We start from the raw sequence: 22,404 nt of genomic DNA, 5'->3' as shown, positions 1-22,404 counted from the left end.
ATTACTCAGTATCGAGGTTGCTTAGATATCCAGTCGGTATAGTTTTTTTTCTCCCAGTGGTGGAGTAACTCGTGATATGCCTAGAATCAGAAATTTATTTTACAGGAGGCCATTCAGCCCATCTTGTCCGACAAAGAGCTATCCGGCCTAATCCCACTTTCCAGCTCTTGGTCCATAGCACTGTAGATTACAACGTATCCAAGTACTCTTTAAATGTGATGAAGGTTACCACCCTTTCAGGCAGTGAGTTCCAGACTCCCACCACCCTCTGGGTGAAAACATTTCTTCTCCATTCCCTCTAATCCTTCCACCAATTGTGACATCTATGCCCCCTGATAATGTACCTCTCTGCGAAGGGAAATAGGTCCTTCCTATCCACTCTATCTGGGCCTCTCTCAATTTTATGCACCTCAATTAAATCTCCCCTCAACCTCCTCTAAAGGTAGTGTGTATTTTTTTTTAAATTTAAATTATATGCAGTTGACTTACCCTTAACAGAAACTTTTTTCCCCCTCTTTTGCCTCAGATTCCAGTGGCTGTATTTACAAGATGCAGTTGTCATTAAACCTGAATTCAGCTGAGAAAGAGCAGGTCCTGCCACAGTCGTTACTGCTAAAGCTGCCAAGTTGTGATGCTTCTCTAGACCGTGCTGCTGTCCTAGTCCTGGATGAGACTCATATCGCTGTGTTAGGAGCTCCTCATTCCCTTCAGTGCACTGTCAAAGGTACGGATACTAATATGTTTACAGAGCAGGGCAGAAAAAGTTACTTTCAAGGTGTACGAGTGGAAATGTGCAATGTCGGAAGATAGTGGTTGCTGCTCAGGGCCAGAATTTTTTTTTTCGTTCCTGGGATGTGGGCGTCACTGGCAGTGCCAGCATTTATTGCCCATCCCTAATTTCCCTTGGGAAGGTGGTGCTGAGCTGCCTTCTTGAACCGCTGCAATCCATGTCACATTGCTGTTAGGGAGTTCCAGGATTTTGACCCAGTGACGATGAAGGAACGGCCATATATTTCCAAGTTAGGAATGTGTGTGACTCAGAGGGGAACTTGGAGGTGATGGTGTCCCCATGCGCCTGATGTCTTTGTCCTTCTAGATGGTAGAGGTCGCGGGTTTGGGAGGTGCTGCCGCCGAAGAAGCCTTGGTGACTTGCTGCAGTGCATCATGTAGATGGTACACACTGCAGCCACGGTGCGCCAATGGTGGAGGGAGTGAATGTTTAAGGTGGTGGGATGGAGTGCCAATCGAGCGGGCTGCTTTGTCCTGGATGGTGTCGAGCTTTGATGGTTGTTGGAGCTGCGCTCATCCAGGCAAGTGGAAAGTATTCCATCGCACTCCTGGCTTGTGCCTTGTAGATGGTGGAAAGGTTTTTGGGGACTCAGGAGATGAGCCGCAGAATACCCAGCCTCTGAGCTGCTTTGGTTGCCACAGTATTTATGTGGCCGGTCCAGTTACGTTTCTGGTCAGTGGTGACCCCCAGGATGCTGATGGTGGGGGATTCAGCGATGGTAATGCCGTTGATTATCATGGGGAGGTGGTTAGACTCTCGCTTTTTGGAGATGGTCATTGCCTGCCACTTGTGTGGCATGAATGTTACTTGCCACTTATCAGCCCGAGCCTGAATGTCGTCCAGGTCTTGCTGCATGCGGGCATGGACTGCTCCATTATCTGAGGAGTTGCAAATGGCACTGAACACTGCAATCATCAGCGAACATCCCCACTTCTGACCTTATGATGGAGGGGAAGGTCATTGATAAAGCAGCTGAAGATGGTTGGGTCTAGGACACTGCCCTGAGGAACTCCTGCAGCGATGTATTGGGGCTGGGATGATGGACCTCCAACCACTACAACCATCTTCCTTTGTGCTAGGTATGACTCCAGCCAATGGAGCGTTTTCCCCCTGATTCCTATTGACATCAATTTTATTAGGACTCCTTGATGCCACACTCGGTCAAATGCTACCTTGATTTCAAGGGCAGTCACACACTCGACACCTGGAATTCGGTTCTTTTGTCCATGTTTGGACCAAGGCTGTAATGAGGTTGGAGCCAAGTGGTTCTGGCCGAACACAAACTGAGCATCGGTGAGCAGGTTATTGGTGAGTAAGTGCCGCTTGATAGCATTATCGATGACACCTTCCATCACTTTGCTGATGATTGAGAGTAGAATGATGGGGCGGTAATTGGCTGGATTAGATTTGTCCTGCTTTTTGTTGGCAGGGCATACCTGGGCAGTGTTCCACATTGTCGAGTAGATGCCAGTGTTGTAGCTGTACTGGAACAGCTTGGCTAGAGGCACGGCTAGTTCTGGAGCACGTCTTCAGCACAACAGCTGGGATGTTTTCAAGGCCCATAGCCTTTGCTGTGTCTGTGCGCTCAGCTGCTTTTTGATATCAGGTGGAGTGAATCGAATTGGCTGAAGACTGGCTTCTGTGATGGTGGGGACCTCGGGAGGAAGAGGCCGATATGGATCATCCTGAAGATGGTTGTAAACGCTTCAGCCTTGTCTTTTGCACTTGCATGTTGGGCTCCACCATCATTCAGGATGGATATATTCATGGGAGCCTCCTCCCGTTAGTTGTTTAATTGTCCACCACCATTCACGATGGATGTGGCAGGACTGCAGAGCTTTGATCTGATCTGTTGATTGTGGGATCGCTTACCTCTGTCTATAGCTTGCTGCTTCCGCTGCTTAGCATGCATGCAGTCCTATGTTGCAACTTCCCCAGGTTGGTACTGCATTTTTAGGTATGCCTGGTGCTGCTCCTGGCATGCTCTTCTGCACTCCTCATTGAACCAGGGTTGGTCACCTGGCATGATGGTAATGGTAGAGTAAGGGATGTGCCGGACTATGAGGTTATAGATTGTGGTGGAATACAATTCTGCTGCTGCCGATGGCCCACATCGCTTCATGGGTGCCCAGTTTTGAGCTGCTAGATCTGTTCTGGACCTATCCCATTTAGCACGGTGGGAGTGCCACACAACACGATGGAGGGTGTCCTCAGTGTGAAGACGGGACTTGACTTCGTCTCCAAATGGACTTTGTGGTGATCGCTGCTACCAACGCTGTCGTGGACAGCTGCGTCTGCACAAGGTAGATTGGTGAGGACGAGGGCAAGTAGGTTTTTCCCTCGTGTTGATTCTACCACCACCTGCTGCAGGCCCAGTCTGGCAACCCTGTCCTTCAGGGCTCAGTAAGTTGTGATGCTACCGAGCCACTCTTGGTGGTGGACAATAAAATCCCCCACCCAGAGTACATTATGTGCCTTTTAGTGCTCTTAGTGCTTCTTCCAAGTGGTGTTCAACATGGAGGAGGAATGATTCATCAGCTGAGAATTGTTTGGGCCAAGGTGTCAATTTAAATGTCTCTGTCTAAAGAGCTGAGAAGTGAAAGAAAAAATAGGTGTGAAGTCAGCCTGGGCTGGTCTGGGCAGCTGGTCTGGGAATGCTGTCAGTAGATCTTGAGACTGGGCTGATGCTTTGGACAGCTGCAATGTAGCAGATCCATCTGGGGCACGGCAGAAAATAACTTCGAAAGTCTAGCTGACGCCACAATCTGTTATTCTCAAGAAGGTACGAATGTCTCGTCTCTTCTGTTAACTGCCGTTTGTGCAGAATTGTTTAAAAAACACTAGTGGAAAGTTATGTCCTTCGGGCTTGTGAAATGACTGACTATAATGAGCTGCAGATGATGCTGAGAAATGTCACCTTTTTAACTTTTTTCCCCTCTGGGAGTTTGTTCACGGTATTTACAATGGGATTGAACTGCAGTTAAATTTCTGATCTATCGGTGGATCTTCGTGGTTGATAGTTTGGAAATTAAAAATGTATTTCTAGAAGTTAGGTAACTGGTTTATTTTCTCCCCAAGTTCCTGTACATAGTCCTTGATCCGTTGTCCCCGAGACTCAGCCGTGAGCTGTTTTTGGGTAGTTTTATGCTGCAGGCTTTGTACAGATTGCAGCACTTCGAGTTCACCAGGCTCTCGTCTGTAACATTGTCAGATCATTTCAGCTGAATTCAAAAGAGCTGTTCTCTGGAGCTGAAAGGCGGTGACTGAGATTAGTACGTTAGGCAGCGGTAAAGAAGTGTATTTGCATTTTTCTTTCAGATTCTTTGAGTGTCTGGAATACAAGGTTCCAAACACTGCAGGCGTGGAAGGAGTTCCCAGATGGAAGCTGTGGACAGGTACCTTGCTTTCTCTGTTGCCTTTAATTTAGAGAGACTTAATTCCGCTGAATGTTAAGAGCAGCACCTGTATGCCAATAATCTCTGTCTTGCCTAGACTGTTTTATCCTTTAAAATTACTAATTGGAGGCATCTAAATAGATACTGTTATGTGTAGAACGACCCCAGTGATGACTTAACTGGCGAGTACTCCTCACTTCCAGTCTCAATGCAGGGTTACTCCTGGGGTGGCTTGTCTCCGCCAATCCTGGCCCTGTCTAATGGTCATGTTGTATTTGGCTTCCATCGCGGGAGTATTTGAGACCTGAACTCCAATATCAACTTTCAGAGCTCACGCCATGGTTTCTTAAAGCGGAGAACCTCGCTTTCCCTTCTCCCCCCCCCAAATTCCTTTATGGTTCAATCATTGGTCGTCTTGTAATCGATGTATTGCAGGCATCGGCACTTGCATCTCGTGAAAGAGGGTTGGTTGTGTGCTTAATGTTCTTGCCCAGGTCCTCGGGACATGGTGGAGAAATGGGAGTGGGATCCCTCCCTGGACTTTGTACTTCTTATGAGTCGACCAAGAAGTAGTGTGGTGTCCAGGTGGACCGTTCCACCCTGTTGAGGTGTGGGGAGGGGGGGGTATATTTTGGCAGTGGGAAATGTTAGGAACAACGGCGGTGAGAGAAGGTCTTGTCAGAATCACAGGTTTTTTGGGCCGTGATTTTGTTGAAAGTTGTATCTTTTATTCTTCAGTTGTGGTGTTACAGTGGGAAACTCTTTGTGCCTCATGGAAAGGTATTGACCGTGATCCCATTTACGTGTGAAACCTCTTCTCTGGCAGCTGTGCTTGGCAAACTCAAACAGCCAAATCCTACAGGTAGGTCGCCACTGTTTAAAGTATACAAAATTTGAACACTATTTTTCAATTTTTACCATTTTAACATTTTGTATTGTACTTGTGAATAGAAGAATATTTTGTATTGTAGTTGCTTTTAAATGGCCTGTGCCCACAGGCTGATTTTGAGCTAGGGCAACAGTGGCTGCACTCAACTTGTCTCCTTGACCCTGGGTTGCAGAGGAAGAAAATTGGACAGTCCCTGTTCCTGTTTGTGTGTATGTGTGTTTGAGGATATAGCCAGCCTTGACAGTGGCACCTTCTGTGTCAAAGTAGCCTGCCCTCCAACTGTAAGCCTATACAGAGTGTGAAGAATAGTCAGTTGGGCTAGATAAAGGGAAAGTTGCCTATTTATATAGCACCTTTCACACAACCAGGCTATCTCAAAGCTCTCCACAGCCATTGAATCACGGGTACTGGAGGGAGGATCCCTCCCTTTTTTCGTTCAAATATATACGTGCATTGTACACTTAGCCAGCCAAATTTAGTTTAAATTCATTTGACAATTGATAGGAACAGTGTACCCCTGCAGCTTGCTTCTTGTCTTTTTCTCCACAAAAGTGAAAGCTATTTCCACCGTATTGAACTGGAACGCAATGCTTAATGACCAACAGCCTGATGAGCTGCAACAAACTTCTACTGAACCGGAACCCAGGAGAAATGTAAGCACCTGCTTTCACATTCGCCTTGGTGTGCTTTGCTATGAATGAACAGTTGACCAGTTGATCGTCTGTAATTAGAAAGAAAAAGAAAATGTGTCCCTCTTTCTTCATGTCTTTCTCTCTCTAGCTCCCTCTCTCTCTACCTCTATCTCCCTCTCTCTCTACCTCTATCTCTCTGTCTCTCCCTCTCTCTCTCTCTCTCGCTGTGCCTCCCTCCCTCCCTGTCTCGGTGTGTGTCTCCCTCCCTCCCTCCCTCCCTCTCTCGGTGTGTGTCTCCCTCCTTCCCTCCCTCTCTTGGTGTGTGTCTCCCTCCTTCCCTCCCTCTCTCGGTGTGTATCTCCCTCCTTCCCTCCCTCTCTCGGTGTGTGTCTCCCTCCTTCCCTCCCTCTCTCGGTGTGTATCTCCCTCCCTCCCTCTCTCGGTGTGTGTCTCCCTCCCTCCCTCTCTCGGTGTGTGTCTCCCTCCCTCCCTCTCTCAGTGTGTGTCTCCCTCCCTCCCTCTCTCGGTGTGTGTCTCCCTCCCTCCCTCTCTCGATGTGTGTCTCCCTCCCTCCCTCTCTCGATGTGTGTCTCCCTCCCTCCCTCCCTCTCTCGGTGTGTGTCTCCCTCCCTCCCTCTCTCGGTGTGTGTCTCCCTCCCTCCCTCTCTCGGTGTGTGTCTCCCTCCCTCCCTCTCTCGGTGTGTGTCTCCCTCCCTCTCTCTCTCGGTGTGTGTCTCCCTCCCTCCCTCTCTCGGTGTGTGTCTCCCTCCCTCCCTCTCTCGGTGTGTGTCTCCCTCCCTCCCTCTCTCGGTGTGTGTCTCCCTCCCTCCCTCTCTCGGTGTGTGTCTCCCTCCCTCCCTCTCTCGGTGTGTGTCTCCCTCCCTCCCTCTCGGTGTGTATCTCCCTCCCTCCCTCTCTCGGTGTGTGTCTCCCTCCCTCCCTCTCTCGGTGTGTGTCTCCCTCCCTCCCTCTCTCGGTGTGTGTCTCCCTCCCTCCCTCTCTCGGTGTGTGTGTCTGTCTGTCTCCCTCCCTCTCTCGGTGTGTGTCTCCCTCCCTCTCTCGGTGTGTGTCTCCCTCCCTCCCTCTCTCGGTGTGTGTGTCTGTCTCCCTCCCTCCCTCTCTCGGTGTGTGTGTCTGTCTCCCTCCCTCCCTCTCTCGGTGTGTGTCTGTCTCCCTTCCTCCCTCCCTCTCTCGGTGTGTGTGTCTGTCTCCCTCTCTCCCTCCCTCTCTCGGTGTGTGTGTCTGTCTCCCTCTCTCAGTGTATGTGTCTGTCTCCCTCCCTCCCTCTCTCGGTGTGTGTGTCTGTCTCCCTCCCTCCCTCTCTCGGTGTGTGTGTCTGTCTCCCTCCCTCGCTCTCTCGGTGTGTGTGTCTGTCTCCCTCCCACCCTCTCTCAGTGTGTGTCTCTGTCTCCCTCCCACCCTCTCTTGGTGTGTGTCTCTCCCTCCCTCCCTCTCTCGGTGTGTGTCCCTCTCTCTCTCTCTCTCTCTCGGGGTGTGTCTCTCTCTCGGGGTGTCTCTCTCTCTCTCTCTCTCTCTCGGTGTGTCCCTCTCTCTCTCTCTCTCTCTCTCGGGGTGTGTCCCTCTCTCTCTCTCTCTCTCTCTCTCTCTCTCTCTCGGGGTGTGTCCCTCTCTCTCTCTCTCTCTCTCTCTCTCTCTCGGGGTGTGTCCCTCTCTCTCTCTCTCTCTCTCACTCTCACTCTCCGTCTCTCCTTCCCCCCCCCACTCCTCTCTCTTGCCGTCTTCCCCCCTCTCACCGGTCCCTCTGCGTATGGCTGACGCTTTTGTGTCTATCGAGCTTTTCGCACAGTTTGCCTTTTTTTTTTCTACCTCATTCTTTCTATAAGTTTCTTACTTGGCTTCTGCTCGTCTGTGTATGCTTTTTATTTTGTGGACCTACTATACTTTCATCTCCCGTTTTATTTCTTTACTTTTTGAACTTGTTTGTTTTCTGTCTCATTCCTCTTTTGTCACTGTATTACTTGGACCTGCTGGAGCAGGGATATATCTCTGCCAGTGTTGTCCAATTAGAATTACTGACTAGCCACAAGTGTGGCCAAGGGTAACACTGTTTTAGCCCCATGCACTAATTTTAGTAAAAAAATGCCTTACACATACTTGCACAATACAGATAAAAGTACTTTGTGTATATTTAATAAAAAAGCATCTACTAGGAGCTAAACAACTCTGAACGGTTAAAAAATACTGCCATACTCTGCTTTTCATCTTCCAATTTTACCATCAAATGCACAAAACGATTAAAATACACTTGCATATGCTGTGCTAATGAGTATTGAGACCAAATGCACAGCGATGGTGTCTGTTAGTCTCTTTTTTAATTTACTAATCTGAAATGCAATTTGTCACTTCTGAATCCCCAATCAGCCACATGTGACTATAATGTATTGGAGAGCACTGGGCTACACGCTGGGGAGAGGAAACAGCCTAATGGGCTGGGTCTTCAACATTTGCCAAGCTCTGGAGAGGGGAGACTCGGATCATTTAAGAACAGAAAGGCTGGGTAATGTGATAATGTTTGGGTCGGGAAGAGCAGAGAAGCTAATTAGGCCTGGCATAGGTCTCTAGCCCTGAAGCACTTTAAGTGCATATCCAAGTACTTTTTAAATGTCTATACCATCCTTTCAGGCAGTGAGTTCCAGACCCCCACCACCCTCTGGGTGAAAAAAGTTCACCTCGACTCCCCTCCAATCCTTCCACCAATTACTTTAAATCTATACCCCCTGTTGACCACTCTGCTAAGGGAAATAGGTCCGTCCTATCCACTCTATCTAGGGCCCTCATAATTTTATACACCTCAATAAGGTCTCCCCTCAGCCTCTGCTTTTCCAAAGGAAACAGCCCCAGCCTATCCAATCTTTCCTCATAGCTAAAATTCTCCAGTCCTGGCAACATCCTCGTAAATCTCCTCTGCACCCCCTCTCGAGCAATCACATCTTTTCTGTAATGTGGTGACCAGAACTGCACGCAGTACTCTAGCTGTGACCTAACTAGTGTTTTATACAGTTCAGGCTCCCTGCTCTTGTATCCTGTGCCTCGGCTAATAAAGGCATTGATTATGGAACTGATGGTGGCAGTGTGATTAGTCGACACTAACCACTTAACACCAACGGTGGAGGGGTTCTGCAGACTAAAGTTCAATATTACAGCCACTAAACTCTTGCAAAAATTGTAATATAAAGGATTGACAGGAGGACTGGTGTATGTGGGGTTGATGCTCGGGGCAAGTTGCAATATTGGGAGTGTTGTGTTCCGATGAGACGTTTTGAAATGTACTCATGAAAGCCTTTAAGGAGGCTGTGGGGAGTGTAATCCCAAGCATTGGTCCACGAGAAATATTCTTGGCCATCAATCATCATGATCATCATGCATGCACTGTGGTATGTGGAAGCAGCTGTGTTTGTTGATGTATCAACATTTTATAAAATAAAACCTAAATCTTCCCTGTTTGTGTTGCTTGGTTAGACTGTTGCTGTCACATGAGTATTTTACATCTATTCTCTTGCACATGAGCAAATGGCCAGTCACATTCAGTGGTTGCCGTGCTGCTGATTGTACTGCATGTCGCTGCAAGCTTGTTGCTTTTGTGTTCAATCTGTTGTCGGTGTGCTGATGAGGGATGCACTCATTGTGTTTAGGTAGTTGTTGCAATGTGTTGATCGGATGTGGCTTCACTTTGCTTCCTGACCCTGACTGATTTCAGAGCAGGGGCTCAGTGCTACCCCACAGGGAAATGAAATTGCGCAAGTTGTTCCTGGGCACAAGTTAAAGAGCAGGGCAAGGGGTAAAAGATTACTATATGGGACTGCCAGTCCCAATTTACACTTATGATACATTCTGTGCAATATGCAAAATATTAAGGATTGCAGAATTCTAAACACAATGGAAGTTTTCTTTGAGAACACGTGACAACTTAATTTAGATCCTGTACAGTATTTGTAAATGTGCAATTTAATTAGTCCATTTATAATGTATACTTCCAGGTGTGTTGTCTGCTAGTGGAAAGGCTCAGTAAGGGAAAACTTGAGGTTTCGCATGTGAAAATAAATTCTTGTTACAGATCTTTTTTTAATCTTAAATTTTCCGTTACAGCTGAGGAGCAGAAGAAGTCAGATTGTGAGCACCCAGTCACAGCCTGTCTCTCTGGATCAGTTCCTAAGTGAGATTAAGGTAAACCAAAGATCTAAAGACAAATTTTGTCCCAGCATCGAGTTACATTATGTGGCTTTCTCTCCCTCTTCCCCGCCCGAGCATTATTGGTGCGCATGATGTGTGTTTTTTAAAAAACGTAACATTTTCAGGGCAGTGCGCTGGGGCTGCATTTCTTTACATGAACAATATTCCATTCTGATTACCACAAACAATATGGATGCTTCAGTGTTGCTGCTGCAGCCGTCCCTTCCGCTAACTACTGATTACCGTATTCAATCATGACAGCAACAATGAACAACTTTTCCATGAGCTTGTAATACTTAATATTTGCTATCTTTTCTTGTGTTAGTAATTAAACTCAGTCTGACAGGTTGCAGATTTCGAAAACCTGTTTAGATTCTATTTGGACTAGTATAAGTATCTGTATTCTGGATAATAAAACTGTGATTAAATATCTTTAGTAAGAAAAAGAATGGGCTGGGTATATGTATTAATTAGATAGAGTGCAAAATTAATTTACTTTCTTGTTTCTCTCACGGTTCCTTTGTGTGTGTGCATGAAAAATGGTAGTCACTTTAAATTGAAAATCTTCGTGTTTTAATCATTTTATTCAAATCCATTTAGAATACAATTAAACCTTACACCCTGAATACTGAGTTAATACTGTAGAATATTAAACTGGGGAAGGGATGTAGTTATTGAATAAAGTTACCAACCAATTCATATATTTTGTTCAGCTGTGCTAATTGCGACACTTCCCTCAATCCCTACAATTGACTCCATCCTGATTTTAAAACCACTAATTTCTGTACAGTGCACATTTTGGGTCACGGAGAATATTGCTGAAAACATGGCCAGAGGTTGCCTACTGTAAAGCCATTTTTTCTGCACTGGTACTGATGCTGCACAGCATTACCCTGGCTGAGGAAGACATCTTACTCCTGATTAGACATTTAATTGTCACTAGCCGTATTAATTTATGACGTTCTATTATTTCACAGACTGGTACAAAGGAGACAATAGATAACGAACTGGAGCATGTGTTGAGTAACCTGCAGAGACCCAACGCTCAGCTACTTATTGCGCAGTTTGCTGCAATGCTGGTAAGCCGGTGTAAGACGCAGGTGACGTTCTACCCCCAGAACGTACTAGTGAAGCTTGTACAGACACGCATGCTTTCTTACAGGTGAGGATTCACTCTTGAATATAAGGCAAATATTTTTTTCCCCAAAACCAAAAATGCAGGCCTTTTTGAGATTAATGATACGCCTCAGCAATAAGCCAGGTTTATTGGGGTTTAACTCGTTATCTACTGCTTTTTCTCCCAATTGGACCTCACTGCACCAGGGCCAAGAATACAGGTGACCTGCTTCTGAGAAATACCAATCTGAAAGTGTCTGTCGAAGACAGACTGCCCGAGGAAAGTACCTGGTCTCCACTTGTTACTTTCCTACATGGCCAAGCGTGTGGATACAGTCGTGAACTTGTGTCTTATCACTTCGACATACTTGTGTTAAAAGGAAAACATTTGAACTATGTTGAATTTTTTCATTTTTGTGGTGTACAAATTACTCATCCCATATATCGACATCCCCTGCGATTTATATTCTGCTGGCGCTGCTTCTAATCACTGTTTCACTGCCTGATACATGTTTATTTTTTTCTATTTATTCCCAACTAAGTAGAGTACAATGGCAAAATACTGCGGATGCTGGAAATCTGAACAGAAAGTGCTGGAAATACTCAGCGGGGCAGGCAGCATCTGCAGAGAGAGAAACCGAGTTAATGCTTCAGGTCGATGACCTGACAAGGTTCTGATGAAAGGTCAGCGAGCTGAAACATTAACTCTGTTTCTCTCTCCACAGATGCTGCCTGACCTGCTGAGTATTTCCAGCACTTTCTGTTTTATTATAGGCAGTGTATAATTAATGGGTAGTGACGTTAGCACTCTTTTACTATTGCACAAATACCATCACAGCACCAATAAAATAAAGTATCAGCTGGCAATTCTGCTGCTGCGGAGCCTGAGCTGGAGATGTGTGGCTGATGAAGTGGATTTCAGGGAGAAGGGGGGAAGGGGTGCCGCGGGAGTTGTCTAAATCATCATCAGCCCCAATCATTAGGTGCAACAGAACACATTCTGAAAGGGAAAACTGACACTTTCACAGAGCAAGAGGTCAGATAGAGTCTGCCTATCCCTGGAGCCTTGAGTGAAACTAATTCATGTAACAGATCCTTATTAGTCGGGAAATTGTGTTGGGGAAATTGATGGGATTGAAGGCCGATAAATCCCCAGGGCCTGATGGTCTGCATCCCAGAGTACTTAAGGAGGTGGCCTTGGAAATAGCGGATGCATTGACAGTCATTTTCCAACGTTCCATAGGCTCTGGATCAGTTCCTATGGAGTGGAGGGTAGCCAATGTAACCCACTTTTTAAAAAAGGAGGGAGAGAGAAAACAAGGAATTATAGACCGGTCAGCCTGACATCGGTAGTGGGTAAAATGATGGAATCAATTATTAAGGATGTCATAGCAGCGCATTTGGAAAGAGGTGACATGATAGGTCCAAGTCAGCATGGATTTGTGAAAGGGAAATCATGCTTGACAAATCTTCTGGAATTTTTTGAGGATGTTTCCAATAGAGTGGACAAGGGAGAACCAGTTGATGTGTATTTGGACTTTCAGAAGGCTTTCGACAAGGTCCCACACAAGAGATTAATGTGCAAAGTTAAAGCACATGGGATTGGGGGTAGTGTGCTGACGTGGATTGAGAACTGGTTGGCAGACAGGAAGCAAAGAGTAGGAGTAAATGGGTACTTTTCAGAATGGCAGGCAGTGATAAATGGGTGGTGTGCTGGGGCCCCAGCTGTTTACATTGTACATTAATGATTTAGACGAGGGGATTAAATGTAGTATCTCCAAATTTGCGGATGACACTAAGTTGGGTGGCAGTATGAGCTGCGAGGAGGATGCTATGAGGCTGCAGAGTGACTTGGATAGGTTAGGTGAGTGGGCAAATGCATGGCAGATGAAGTATAATGTGGATAAATGTGAGGTTATCCATTTTGGTGGTAAAAACAGAGAGACAGACTATTATCTGAATGGTGACAGATTAGGAAAAGGGAAGCTGCAACGAGATAATGGGTGTCATGGTACATCAGTCATTGAAGGTTAACATGCAGGTACAGCAGGCGGTTAAGAAAGCAAATGGCATGTTGGCCTTCAAAGCGAGGGGATTTGAGTACAGGGGCAGGGAGGTGTTACTACAGTTGTACAGGGCCTTGGTGAGGCCACACCTGGAGTATTGTGTACAGTTTTGGTCTCCTAACTTGAGGAAGGACATTGTTGCTATTGAGGGAATGCAGCGAAGGTTCACCAGACTGATTCCCGGGATGGCAGGACTGACATATCAAGAAAGACTGGATCAACTGGGCTTGTATTCACGAGTTCAGAAGAATGAGAGGGGATCTCATAGAAACGTTTAAAATTCTGATGGGTTTGGACAGGTTAGATGCAGGAAGAATGTTCCCAATGTTGGGGAAGTCCAGAACCAGGGGTCACAGTCTAAGGATAAGGGGTAAGCCATTTAGGACCGAGATGAGGAGAAACTTCTTCCCCCAGAGAGTGGTGAACCTGTGGAATTCTCTACCACAGGAAGTAGTTGAGGCCAATTCACTAAATATATTCAAAAAGGAGTTAGATGAAGTCCTTACTACTAGGGGGATCAAGGGGTATGGCGAGAAAGCAGGAATGGGGTACTGAAGTTGCATGTTCAGCCATGAACTCATTGAATGGCGGTGCAGGCTCGAAGGGCTGAATGGCCTACTCCTGCACCTAGTTTCTATGTTTCTATGTTTTTTCTAACAGATGAAGAGTGAAAGATAGCATTCTAATGCTTATAGCCAGATACCAGAACGGATAGGGGAAGGGCTGCTCCATTCTGATACTTCAACTCAGGAATGCCTTGACTTTTAGGAGCTATAGCCAGATCTGTGTGCCACAACCCGTGAGTGGGTCGGGTGTGATTAAACCACTTTTCTTGAATCGGGCACAATCTAACACCAGTCCAACTTCCAATTTACTGGGTGTTTCATGGAGACCTTGGACCACTGCTTGCGAAGAAAGGGCAGGGTTAGGGCATTCTGGGTGGGAGCAATGTAGAACCCGTTTCTCTTTGACAAAGTTGAGTGATTTGCAGTAACCCTTTGCGTCCAACAAATAGTAACCTGATAACATTTCAGCTCCTGGCCCCTCCACATTGTGGAAAAAGAGCGATAGTGGTGCAGCCAGCAAGTGTGTCAGAAATACTCCATTCAAATCATAGAATCTTACAGCACAGAATTAGACCATTTGGCCCATCGTGCCTGTGTCAGCGCTTTCAAAGAGCGATTCAATTAGCCCCACACACCCGCTCTTTCTCCATGACCCTGCAAATCTTTCCTTTTTCAAGTATTTAACCAATTCCCTATTGAAAATTATTATTGAATCTGCTTCCACCACCCTTTCTGGCTGTGCATTCCAGGTCACCATAACTCGCTGCGTTTAAAAAAAAATCTTCTTCTTCCCTCTGGCTCCTTTGACAATTACCTTCAATCTGTGTCCTCTGGTTACCAACCCTTCTGCAAGAGGAAACCGTTTCTCCCTATGTACTTTATCAAAACACCATAAAGTTTTGAACACATCTAATTCACAACACTTTGGAATGCAAAGTTTTCACACAAAACCAGTCTTAACTCTCAACGTACTAATAGTACTCAGCTGATTACTTCCCGTGTTAAGCAAGGGCCAAGCCCAGTTTGTGTTTTTTACACCAGCTCTAAATTCCTTGGCACTTAACCACATTTATTGGGGCAGACCATCCACGAGAGACGGGGGGAGGTGGGGATGCCAAAGCACTGTGTCTTTCTGTGGTCAGCTTTGATGGGGGTTGAGGCTTTAGTCTGTTGTCGGAACAATTGCAGTCCTCTAAAACTATAAATTGTTTTTCAGCTTATGTCCGGATTTGGTAGCCGTTGCGTTGGATAAAGCAGATTATTCCCTGTTGCAGCTCTGTCTTCGGCAGTTCCCTGATATCCCAGAGGCTGTTACGTGCGCTTGTTTGAAGTTTTTCCTCAGGTAAGTATTCAGCGGTGGCATTTTGCTGCGTGACAATACATGACGTTAAATTTGAACAAGTGTTGTTTAAGCACGGTTTCATTAAATTGTCACATTAACAGGTTCTCTGACTTAATAATTAGTTCCTATTGAACTAACTTCAGCAAACTACGTTTGGGAAGTTAAGTTTTGTTGCATGTGTAAAGCTTAATAAATCTCATGAAAGCAGTTAATACGATTATTTTTAACTGAGGTTACTGTACTCTCAATAGCAAGAGCACTGGGGTTCCTGGGAGTGCTGTATTTACACAGCTATTCCTTTACCCATGCACTTGGCCGTCTGTAATAGCGCATAGACGGTCAATCCAGTTATACCTCTGAGCTGGTTCTCTGCTCCAATATAACCAGGATACATTAAAGTGCATTTAATGAGCGATGTCTCAGCGCACGCATATATATATATTTATGTATATATATAATGAAAATCCCCTTGCGCTCAGAAAAAAAGCTCTCCTTGTATCACCACCTGCATGTAAAGAATGGGTCTTTGTGGTCTCCTTTTGGCCTGTTATGGACCCAAAAAAACAACTTTTAGAGGCTGATGCTACTGTGTTTGAGTGCAAGGCGCCAGGTTCACACTACAGTTCCCCACATTGCCAATCCAGGTACTTTTACATTGGCGGGGAGTTTCTCACAAGCCTGAACTTGAGCAGCTGTTTGTCAAGTGAGCACAGCTCTTTGCCCAGGAAATGTATTTTATCAGCTTCTTTACTTGCAATTAACCTCAAAATGAGAATTGTAATTGAAGATTACTGAAGTAGTTTGTTTTTAATTCTCCCTCAGTGCCAATGATTCAGATCTGCAAAAGATAATTGTGGATTTAGGCAGTGTGGCCTCGTATATTGAATTCGATCCGATTCCTTCAAAGGCAGAAGAGAAAATGGAGATTGTGGAGAATGGCTTCAGTTCAGTTTTGTTGGAAGAGGACAGCTGTGATGTTCCAGCGGGGATGCCAGCCCACGAGCCTGCGAAGACTGGCATGAAACCAAAGTGTCCAGTTGGCCTTAAAAAGGCAGCTTTGCTGTATCCTTTTTCCACACGTGTCAGAATAACATAAAAGGTGGGAAAAGATTGATGTACTCACCAGTCGTTACCTCAATACCGATAAAAATTCTTTAGATTACTATTTTTGTGGCTCAATGTACTATTATTGGGCATCCTGAATTTCAGTCGCTCAACCATTGATGGCCATGCCTCGGCCCCAAGCTCTGGAATTCCCTCCCTAAACCTCTCCGCCTCTCTACCTCTCTTTCCTCCTTTTAAGACACTCCTTAAAACCTGCCTCTTTGACCAAGCTTTTGGTCACCTGTCCTAATGTGGCTTGGCGTCACATTTTATTTTATGATGCTCCTGTGAAGCACCTTGTGACGGTTTACTATGTTAAGGGAGCGGTATAAATACAAGTTGTTGTTGTATATGTGCTAAACATCAAAGCAAAACGGGGATTTAGCCAACAGAATGTGACTGATCTTTGTGAATATTTTATTTCTTTGTAACTCCCTAATTTTCTCCTCGCGCCATCACCAGCCAAGAGGGCAAGCAAGTTACTCGTGGTTTATATCGTCATCCGCTGGGAGGTGTGTCAGAGCAACGTTGGACGGCCAGCCACCTCCAGGCAAGGACCTGCCTTCCTTTTGCTGTCTTAACCAAGTTGTCTCAGCAGGGATCAGCGATGCAGAGTAAGGAATCATGAGGTCTGCCATTCCCCTCTTACAATCTGCCACACCAGTTTTATCTTTCCATTTCCGCAAAGTGTGGTATCTGAAGAAGTCTTCTTCACCGTCTCCTCTTAGCATCTGACATGAGCAGCAGTGCAGAAACCTGGAAATCCTCCTCTTCGCCTCGGGTAGTATGTGACTCCGTGACGAAGGGCAGACAGAAAAAAGCTTCAGGAAAGAGATGAGGCATTGGTTGCTGGTTGTTTCCTGAGATGATGAAATGTTGTTCTATCCGTGTTATTGTTGAGACATGGGGCTGTAAGAGGGTTGGAGCCTCCTCTACTTCCTCAAATGTACCATTTACATTTATGTGCTGTCCAAAACAACAAGGGTGGATTCTAATCTTTGTTTTGAGTTCCGTAACATCGACTGTTTGACAGCCGAATCAGCTCATTTGTGCGAAATCACGAGATTAAAATATTTAGCACGAATGAGATTGTGTTTAGGTGGTCAGTTTATTTTTCAACCAATCATAACTCGACGTGTTTCCTCTCATGTTGGTATGTACCTCATTTCTTTGATAAAATGCGATAGTTTTGTCCCATTTAAAATGAATATTTCCTCGGCTTGCCTGATGGCTTAGTGGATTAGGGCATTGCACCTTATACTGAGCCATGCAGATCCTCCCAGCAGGAGATCGGAGAGGCAGTCGAGGAGGCGGGAGTCCGAGGCAGCGTCCGAGGCCTATAAAAAGGCTCAGCAGGAGATCGGAGAGGCAGTCGAGGAGGCTAGCCGGTGCAGCTGCAGCAGGGCGAGCAGGCAAAAAGAAGTAGAAAGAAATCGAACGGTGACGTCACAGCTAAGTTTATCTAGGGGTTAAGTCATGGCAGGTGAGCTCGGCCACGTGTTATGCTCCTCCTGTACTATGTGGGAAGTCAGGGACGCTTCCAGTGTTCCTGACGACTACGTGTGCGGGAAGTGTATCCGCCTCCAGCTCCTGACGGACCACATTGCGGCGCTGGAGCTGCAGGTGGATTTACTCTGGAGCATGCATGATGCTGAGAATGACGTGAATAGCACGGTTAGTAAGTTGGTCTGACCACAGGAAAAGGGTACACAGCCAGATAGGGAATGGATGACCAACAGGAAGAGCAGTGCAAGGAAGGTAGTGCAGGGGTCCCCTGCGGTCATCCCCCTGCAAAACAGATACACTGCTTTGGGTACTGTTGAGGGGGATGACTCATCGGGGGAGGGCAGCAGCAGCCAAGTTCATGGCACCGTGAATGGCTCTGCTGCACAGGAGGGCAGGAAAAAGAGTGGGAGAGCTGTAGTGATAGGGGATTCGATTGTAAGATAGGCGTTTCTGCGGCCGCAACCGAGACTCCAGGATGGTATGTTGCCTCCCTGGTGCAAGGGTCAAGGATGTCTCGGAGCGGGTGCAGGACATTCTAAAAAGGGAGGGAGAACAGCCAGTTGTCATGGTGCACATTGGTACCAACCACATAGGTTAAAAAAAGCGATGAGATCCTACGAAACGAATTTAAGGAGCTCGGAGCTAAATTAAAAAGTAGGACCTCAAAAATAGTAATCTCGGGATTGCTACCAGTGCCACGTGCTAGTCAGAGTAGGAATCGCAGGATAGCTCAGATGAATACGTGGCTTGAGGAGTGGTGCAGCAGGGAGGGATTCAAATTTCTGGGACATTGGAACTGGTTCTGGGGGAGTTGGGACCAGTACAAACCAGACGGTCTGCACCTGGGCAGGACCGGAACCAATGTCCTAGGAGGAGTGTTTGCTAGTGCTGTTGGGGAGGAGTAAAACTAATATGGCAGGGGGATGGGAGCCTATGCAGGGAGACAGAGGGAAGTAGAATGGGGGCAGAAGCAATAGATCGAAGGAAGAAAAGTAAAAGTGGAGGGCAGAGAAACCTAAAGCAAAAAGGGCCACATTACAGCAAAATTCTAAAGGGGCAAAGTGTGTTAGAAAGACAAACCTGAAGGCTCTGTGCCTCAATGCGAGGAGTATTTGGAATAAGGCGGACGAATTAACTGCGCAGATAGCAGTTAACGGTTATGATGTAATTGGCATCACGGAGACATGGCTACAGGGTGACCAAGGCTGGGAACTCAACATCCAGGGGTATTCAACATTTAGGAAGGATAGACAGAAAGGAAAAGGAGGCGGGGTGACATTGCTGGTTAAAGAGGAAATTAATGCAATAGTAAGAAAGGACATTAGCTTGGATGATGTGGAATCGGTATGGGTGGAGCTGCGGAATACCAAGGGGCAGAAAACGCTCGTGGGAGTTGTGTACAAACCACCAAACAGTAGTAGTAAAGTTGGGGACAGCATCAAACAAGAAATAAGGGATGCATGCAATAAAGGTACAGCAGTTATCATGGGTGACTTAAATCTACATGTTGATTGGGCTAACCTAGAAGATTTCCTGGAGTGTACTGGGGATGATTTTCTAGACCAATATGTCAAGGAACCAACGAGAGAGCTGGCCATCCTAGACTGGGTGATGTGTAATGAGAAAGGACAAATTAGCAATCTTGTTGTGCGAGACCCCTTGGGGAAGAGTGACCATAGCATGGTAGTATTCTTTATTAGGATGGAGAGTGACACAGTTAATTCAGAAACTATAGTCCTGAACTTAAGGAAAGGTAACTTCGATGGCTTGAGGCGTGAATTGGCTAGAGTAGACTGGCAAATGATACTTAAAGGGTTGACGGTGGATAGGCAATGGCAAACATTTAAAGATCACATGGATGAACTTCAGCAATTATACATCCCTGTCTGTAATAAAAATAAAACTAGGAAGATGGCTCAACTGTGGCTAACAAGGGAAATTAAGGATAGTGTTCTATCCAAGGAAGAGGCATATAAATTGGCCAGAAAAAGCAGCAAACCTGAGGACTGGGAGAAATTTAAAAATCAGCAGAGGAGGATAAAGGATTTAATTAAGAGGGGGGAAATAAGAGTACGAGAAGAAGCTTGCCGGGAACATAAAAACTGACTGCAAAAGCTTCTATAGATATGTGAAGAGAAAAAGATTAGTGAAGACAAACGTAGGTCCCTTGCAGTCGGATTCAGGTGAATTTATAATGGGGAACAAAGAAATGGCAGACCAATTGAACAAATACTTTGGTTCTGTCTTCACGAAGGAAGACACAAATAACCTTCCGAAAGTACTAGGGGACCGAAGGTCCTAGTGAGAAGGAGGAACTGAAGGATATACTTATTAGGCGGGAAATTGTGTTAGGGAAATTGATGGGATTGAAGGCCGATAAATCCCCGGGGCCTGATAGTCTGCATCCTAGAGTACTTAAGGAAGTGGCCCTAGAAATTGGTGATCATTTTCCAACAGTCTAACGACTCTGGATCAGTTCCTATGGACTGGAGGGTAGCTAATGTAACACCACTTTTTAAAAAGCGGGGGGAAGAGAGAAAACGGTTAATTATAGACCGGTTAACCTGACATCAGTGGTGGGGAAAATGTTGGAATCAATTATTAAGGATGAAAAAGCGCATTTGGAAAGCAGTGACAGGATCGGTCCAAGTCAGCATGGATTTATGAAGGGGAAATCAAGCTTGACAAATCTTCTGGAATTTTTTGAGGATGTAACTAGTAGAGTGGACAAGGGAGAACCAGTGGGTGTGGTGACTTTCAAAAGGCTTTTGACAAAGTCCCACACAAGAGATTGGTGTGCAAAATTAAAGCACATGGTATTGGGGGTAATGTACTGTCGTGGATAGAGAACTGGTCGGCAGACAGGAAGCAGAGAGTCGGGATAAACGGGTCCTTTTCAGAATGGCAGGCAGTGACTAGTGGTGTGCCGCAGGGCTCAGTGCTGGAACCCCAGCTCTTTACAATATACATCAATGATTTGGATGAAGGAATTGAGTGTAATATCTCCTATTTGAAGATGACACTAAACTGGGTGGCGGTGTGAACTGTGAGGGGGACACCAAGAGGCTGCAGGGTGACTTGGACAGGTTAGGTGAGTGGGCAAATGCATGGCAGATGCAGTATAATGTGGATAAATGTGAGGTTATCCACTTTGGGGGCAAAAACGCGAAGACAGAATATTATCTGAATGGTGGCAGATTAGGAAAAGGAGAGGTGCAACGAGACCTCTGTGTCATGGTTCATCAGTCATCAGTTGGCATACAGGTGCAGCAGGCGGTGAAGAAGGCAAATGGTATGTTGGCCTTCATAGCTGGGGGATTTGAGTAGAGGAGCAGGGAGGTCTTACTGCAGTTGTACTGGGCCTTGGTGAGGCCTCACCTGGAATATTGTGTTCAATTTTGGTCTCCTAATCTGAGGAAGGACGTTCTTGCTATTGAGAGAGTGCAGTGAAGGTTCACCAGACTGATTCCCAAGATAGCCGGACTGACATATGAGGAGAGACTGGATCAACTGGGCCTTTATACATTGGAGTTTAGAAGGATGAGAGGGATTCTCAAAGAAACATACAAGATTCTGACTGGGCGGGACAGGTTAGATGTGGGTAGATTGTTCCCGATGTTGGTGAAGTCCAGAACCAGGGGACACAGTCTGAAGATAAGGGTTAGGCTTTTTAGGACTGAGATGAGGATAAACTTCTTCACTCAGAGAGTTGTTAACCTGTGGAATTCCCTGCCGCAGAGTGTTGTTGATGCCATATCATTGGATATATTCAAGAGGGAGTTAGATATGGCCCTTACAGCTAAAGGGATCAAGGGGTATGGAGAGAAAGCAGGAAAGGGGTACTGAGAGAATGATCAGCCATGATCTTATCGAATGGTGGTGCAGGCTCGAAGGGCCGAATGGCCTACTCCTGCACCTATTTTCTATGATTCCAAGTTGATCTCAACAAGGGTAGCAGTCGGAATATTGCAATTTATGGTATTCCTGAGCTAGGGAGAGCACAAAAAAACAGGGTTCTGAACTCCTGATCACTATGCAATGATTCCTGCTAAATCGTCTCTGAATAATGTTGGGGGAGATCAGATATGGGCTCGTCTGTGATGCTGCTCCAGGGTAATTTGTCAACAGACACTTACCGGCCGGCTCTCATCTCTCATGATGAATGGCCATTTGGATAAAGTACTGAAGGGCTATTTTCTGCTTTGAAACTGCCAAATGAGGATTGGCATCTTCAGGAGAAAGAAGAAACTGGGGTGGGGAGGTATACACCAGTTGATCTGTGGGGCAACACTGTGTATGCCGTGCAAATTCTTTCTATCCCATCCTCTGTCTTTCTGTCTGTTTTCCATTCTCTTGCCTCGCAGCTTTTTTTCTTATTGCTGTCTCTCGTTCACTCTCCTGTCCAGCTGTCTGTGAAAGTCGGAGTCGTCACGGCTGCAGCTCGGCTGTGAAGCACTTTGGGACGTCCTGAGATTCGTGAAAGGTGTTGTATCGATGCAAGTTCTCTTTTTTCTTGTGTAGTTCCAACAGGCCAAACAGTGCAAGAGTAATGCATAGGCCAATTGGATTACTGGAAAGTAACACCTTGTGATCATTGCAAGCAGCTAATTGGAAGAAAGGCTCAACTTTCTCTGGACCAATCAGACATGGCAGCATGGTCCACATGAGCCAATCAGGTGGATAGAAGGTGATTGTTTCAAAAACATGTTTTTAATCATCTATAATTACACGTGTATGAGAGACTCTCATACTGACCTTTAGTTTTAAGATTTCGAGACCTGGTATGTACCCTAGATGTTTGTATAAA

At 46.0% G+C, this 22,404-nt stretch overlaps 1 protein-coding gene across 2 annotated transcripts in view; it reads left to right on the top strand.

The window, feature by feature from the left end:
• The window catches only part of nol11 (nucleolar protein 11), a 44,067-nt gene that overhangs the window by 12,069 nt on the left and 9,594 nt on the right, over window positions 1-22,404 (top strand). The window contains exons 7-15 of one of the 2 annotated variants that reach the window (XM_070857883.1): window positions 527-724; window positions 4,109-4,185; window positions 4,924-5,047; window positions 5,627-5,727; window positions 9,814-9,891; window positions 10,875-11,059; window positions 14,862-14,987; window positions 15,810-16,086; window positions 16,554-17,132. In XM_070857883.1, the coding sequence (XP_070713984.1) occupies window positions 527-724; window positions 4,109-4,185; window positions 4,924-5,047; window positions 5,627-5,727; window positions 9,814-9,891; window positions 10,875-11,059; window positions 14,862-14,987; window positions 15,810-16,083 (1,163 nt within the window). In that variant the 3' untranslated portion in view covers window positions 16,084-16,086; window positions 16,554-17,132. Of the gene's footprint in view, window positions 1-526; window positions 725-4,108; window positions 4,186-4,923; window positions 5,048-5,626; window positions 5,728-9,813; window positions 9,892-10,874; window positions 11,060-14,861; window positions 14,988-15,809; window positions 16,087-16,553; window positions 17,133-22,404 lie in introns of those variants that run through there. The other variant, XM_070857882.1, reaches the window with a different exon arrangement.

This window comes from Pristiophorus japonicus, chromosome 16, assembly GCF_044704955.1.
Source record: "Pristiophorus japonicus isolate sPriJap1 chromosome 16, sPriJap1.hap1, whole genome shotgun sequence".
Taxonomy (NCBI): domain Eukaryota; kingdom Metazoa; phylum Chordata; class Chondrichthyes; family Pristiophoridae; genus Pristiophorus; species Pristiophorus japonicus.
The sequence above is the reverse complement of the archived record's forward strand: the minus strand, read 5'-3'. Positions and strand labels throughout refer to the sequence as shown.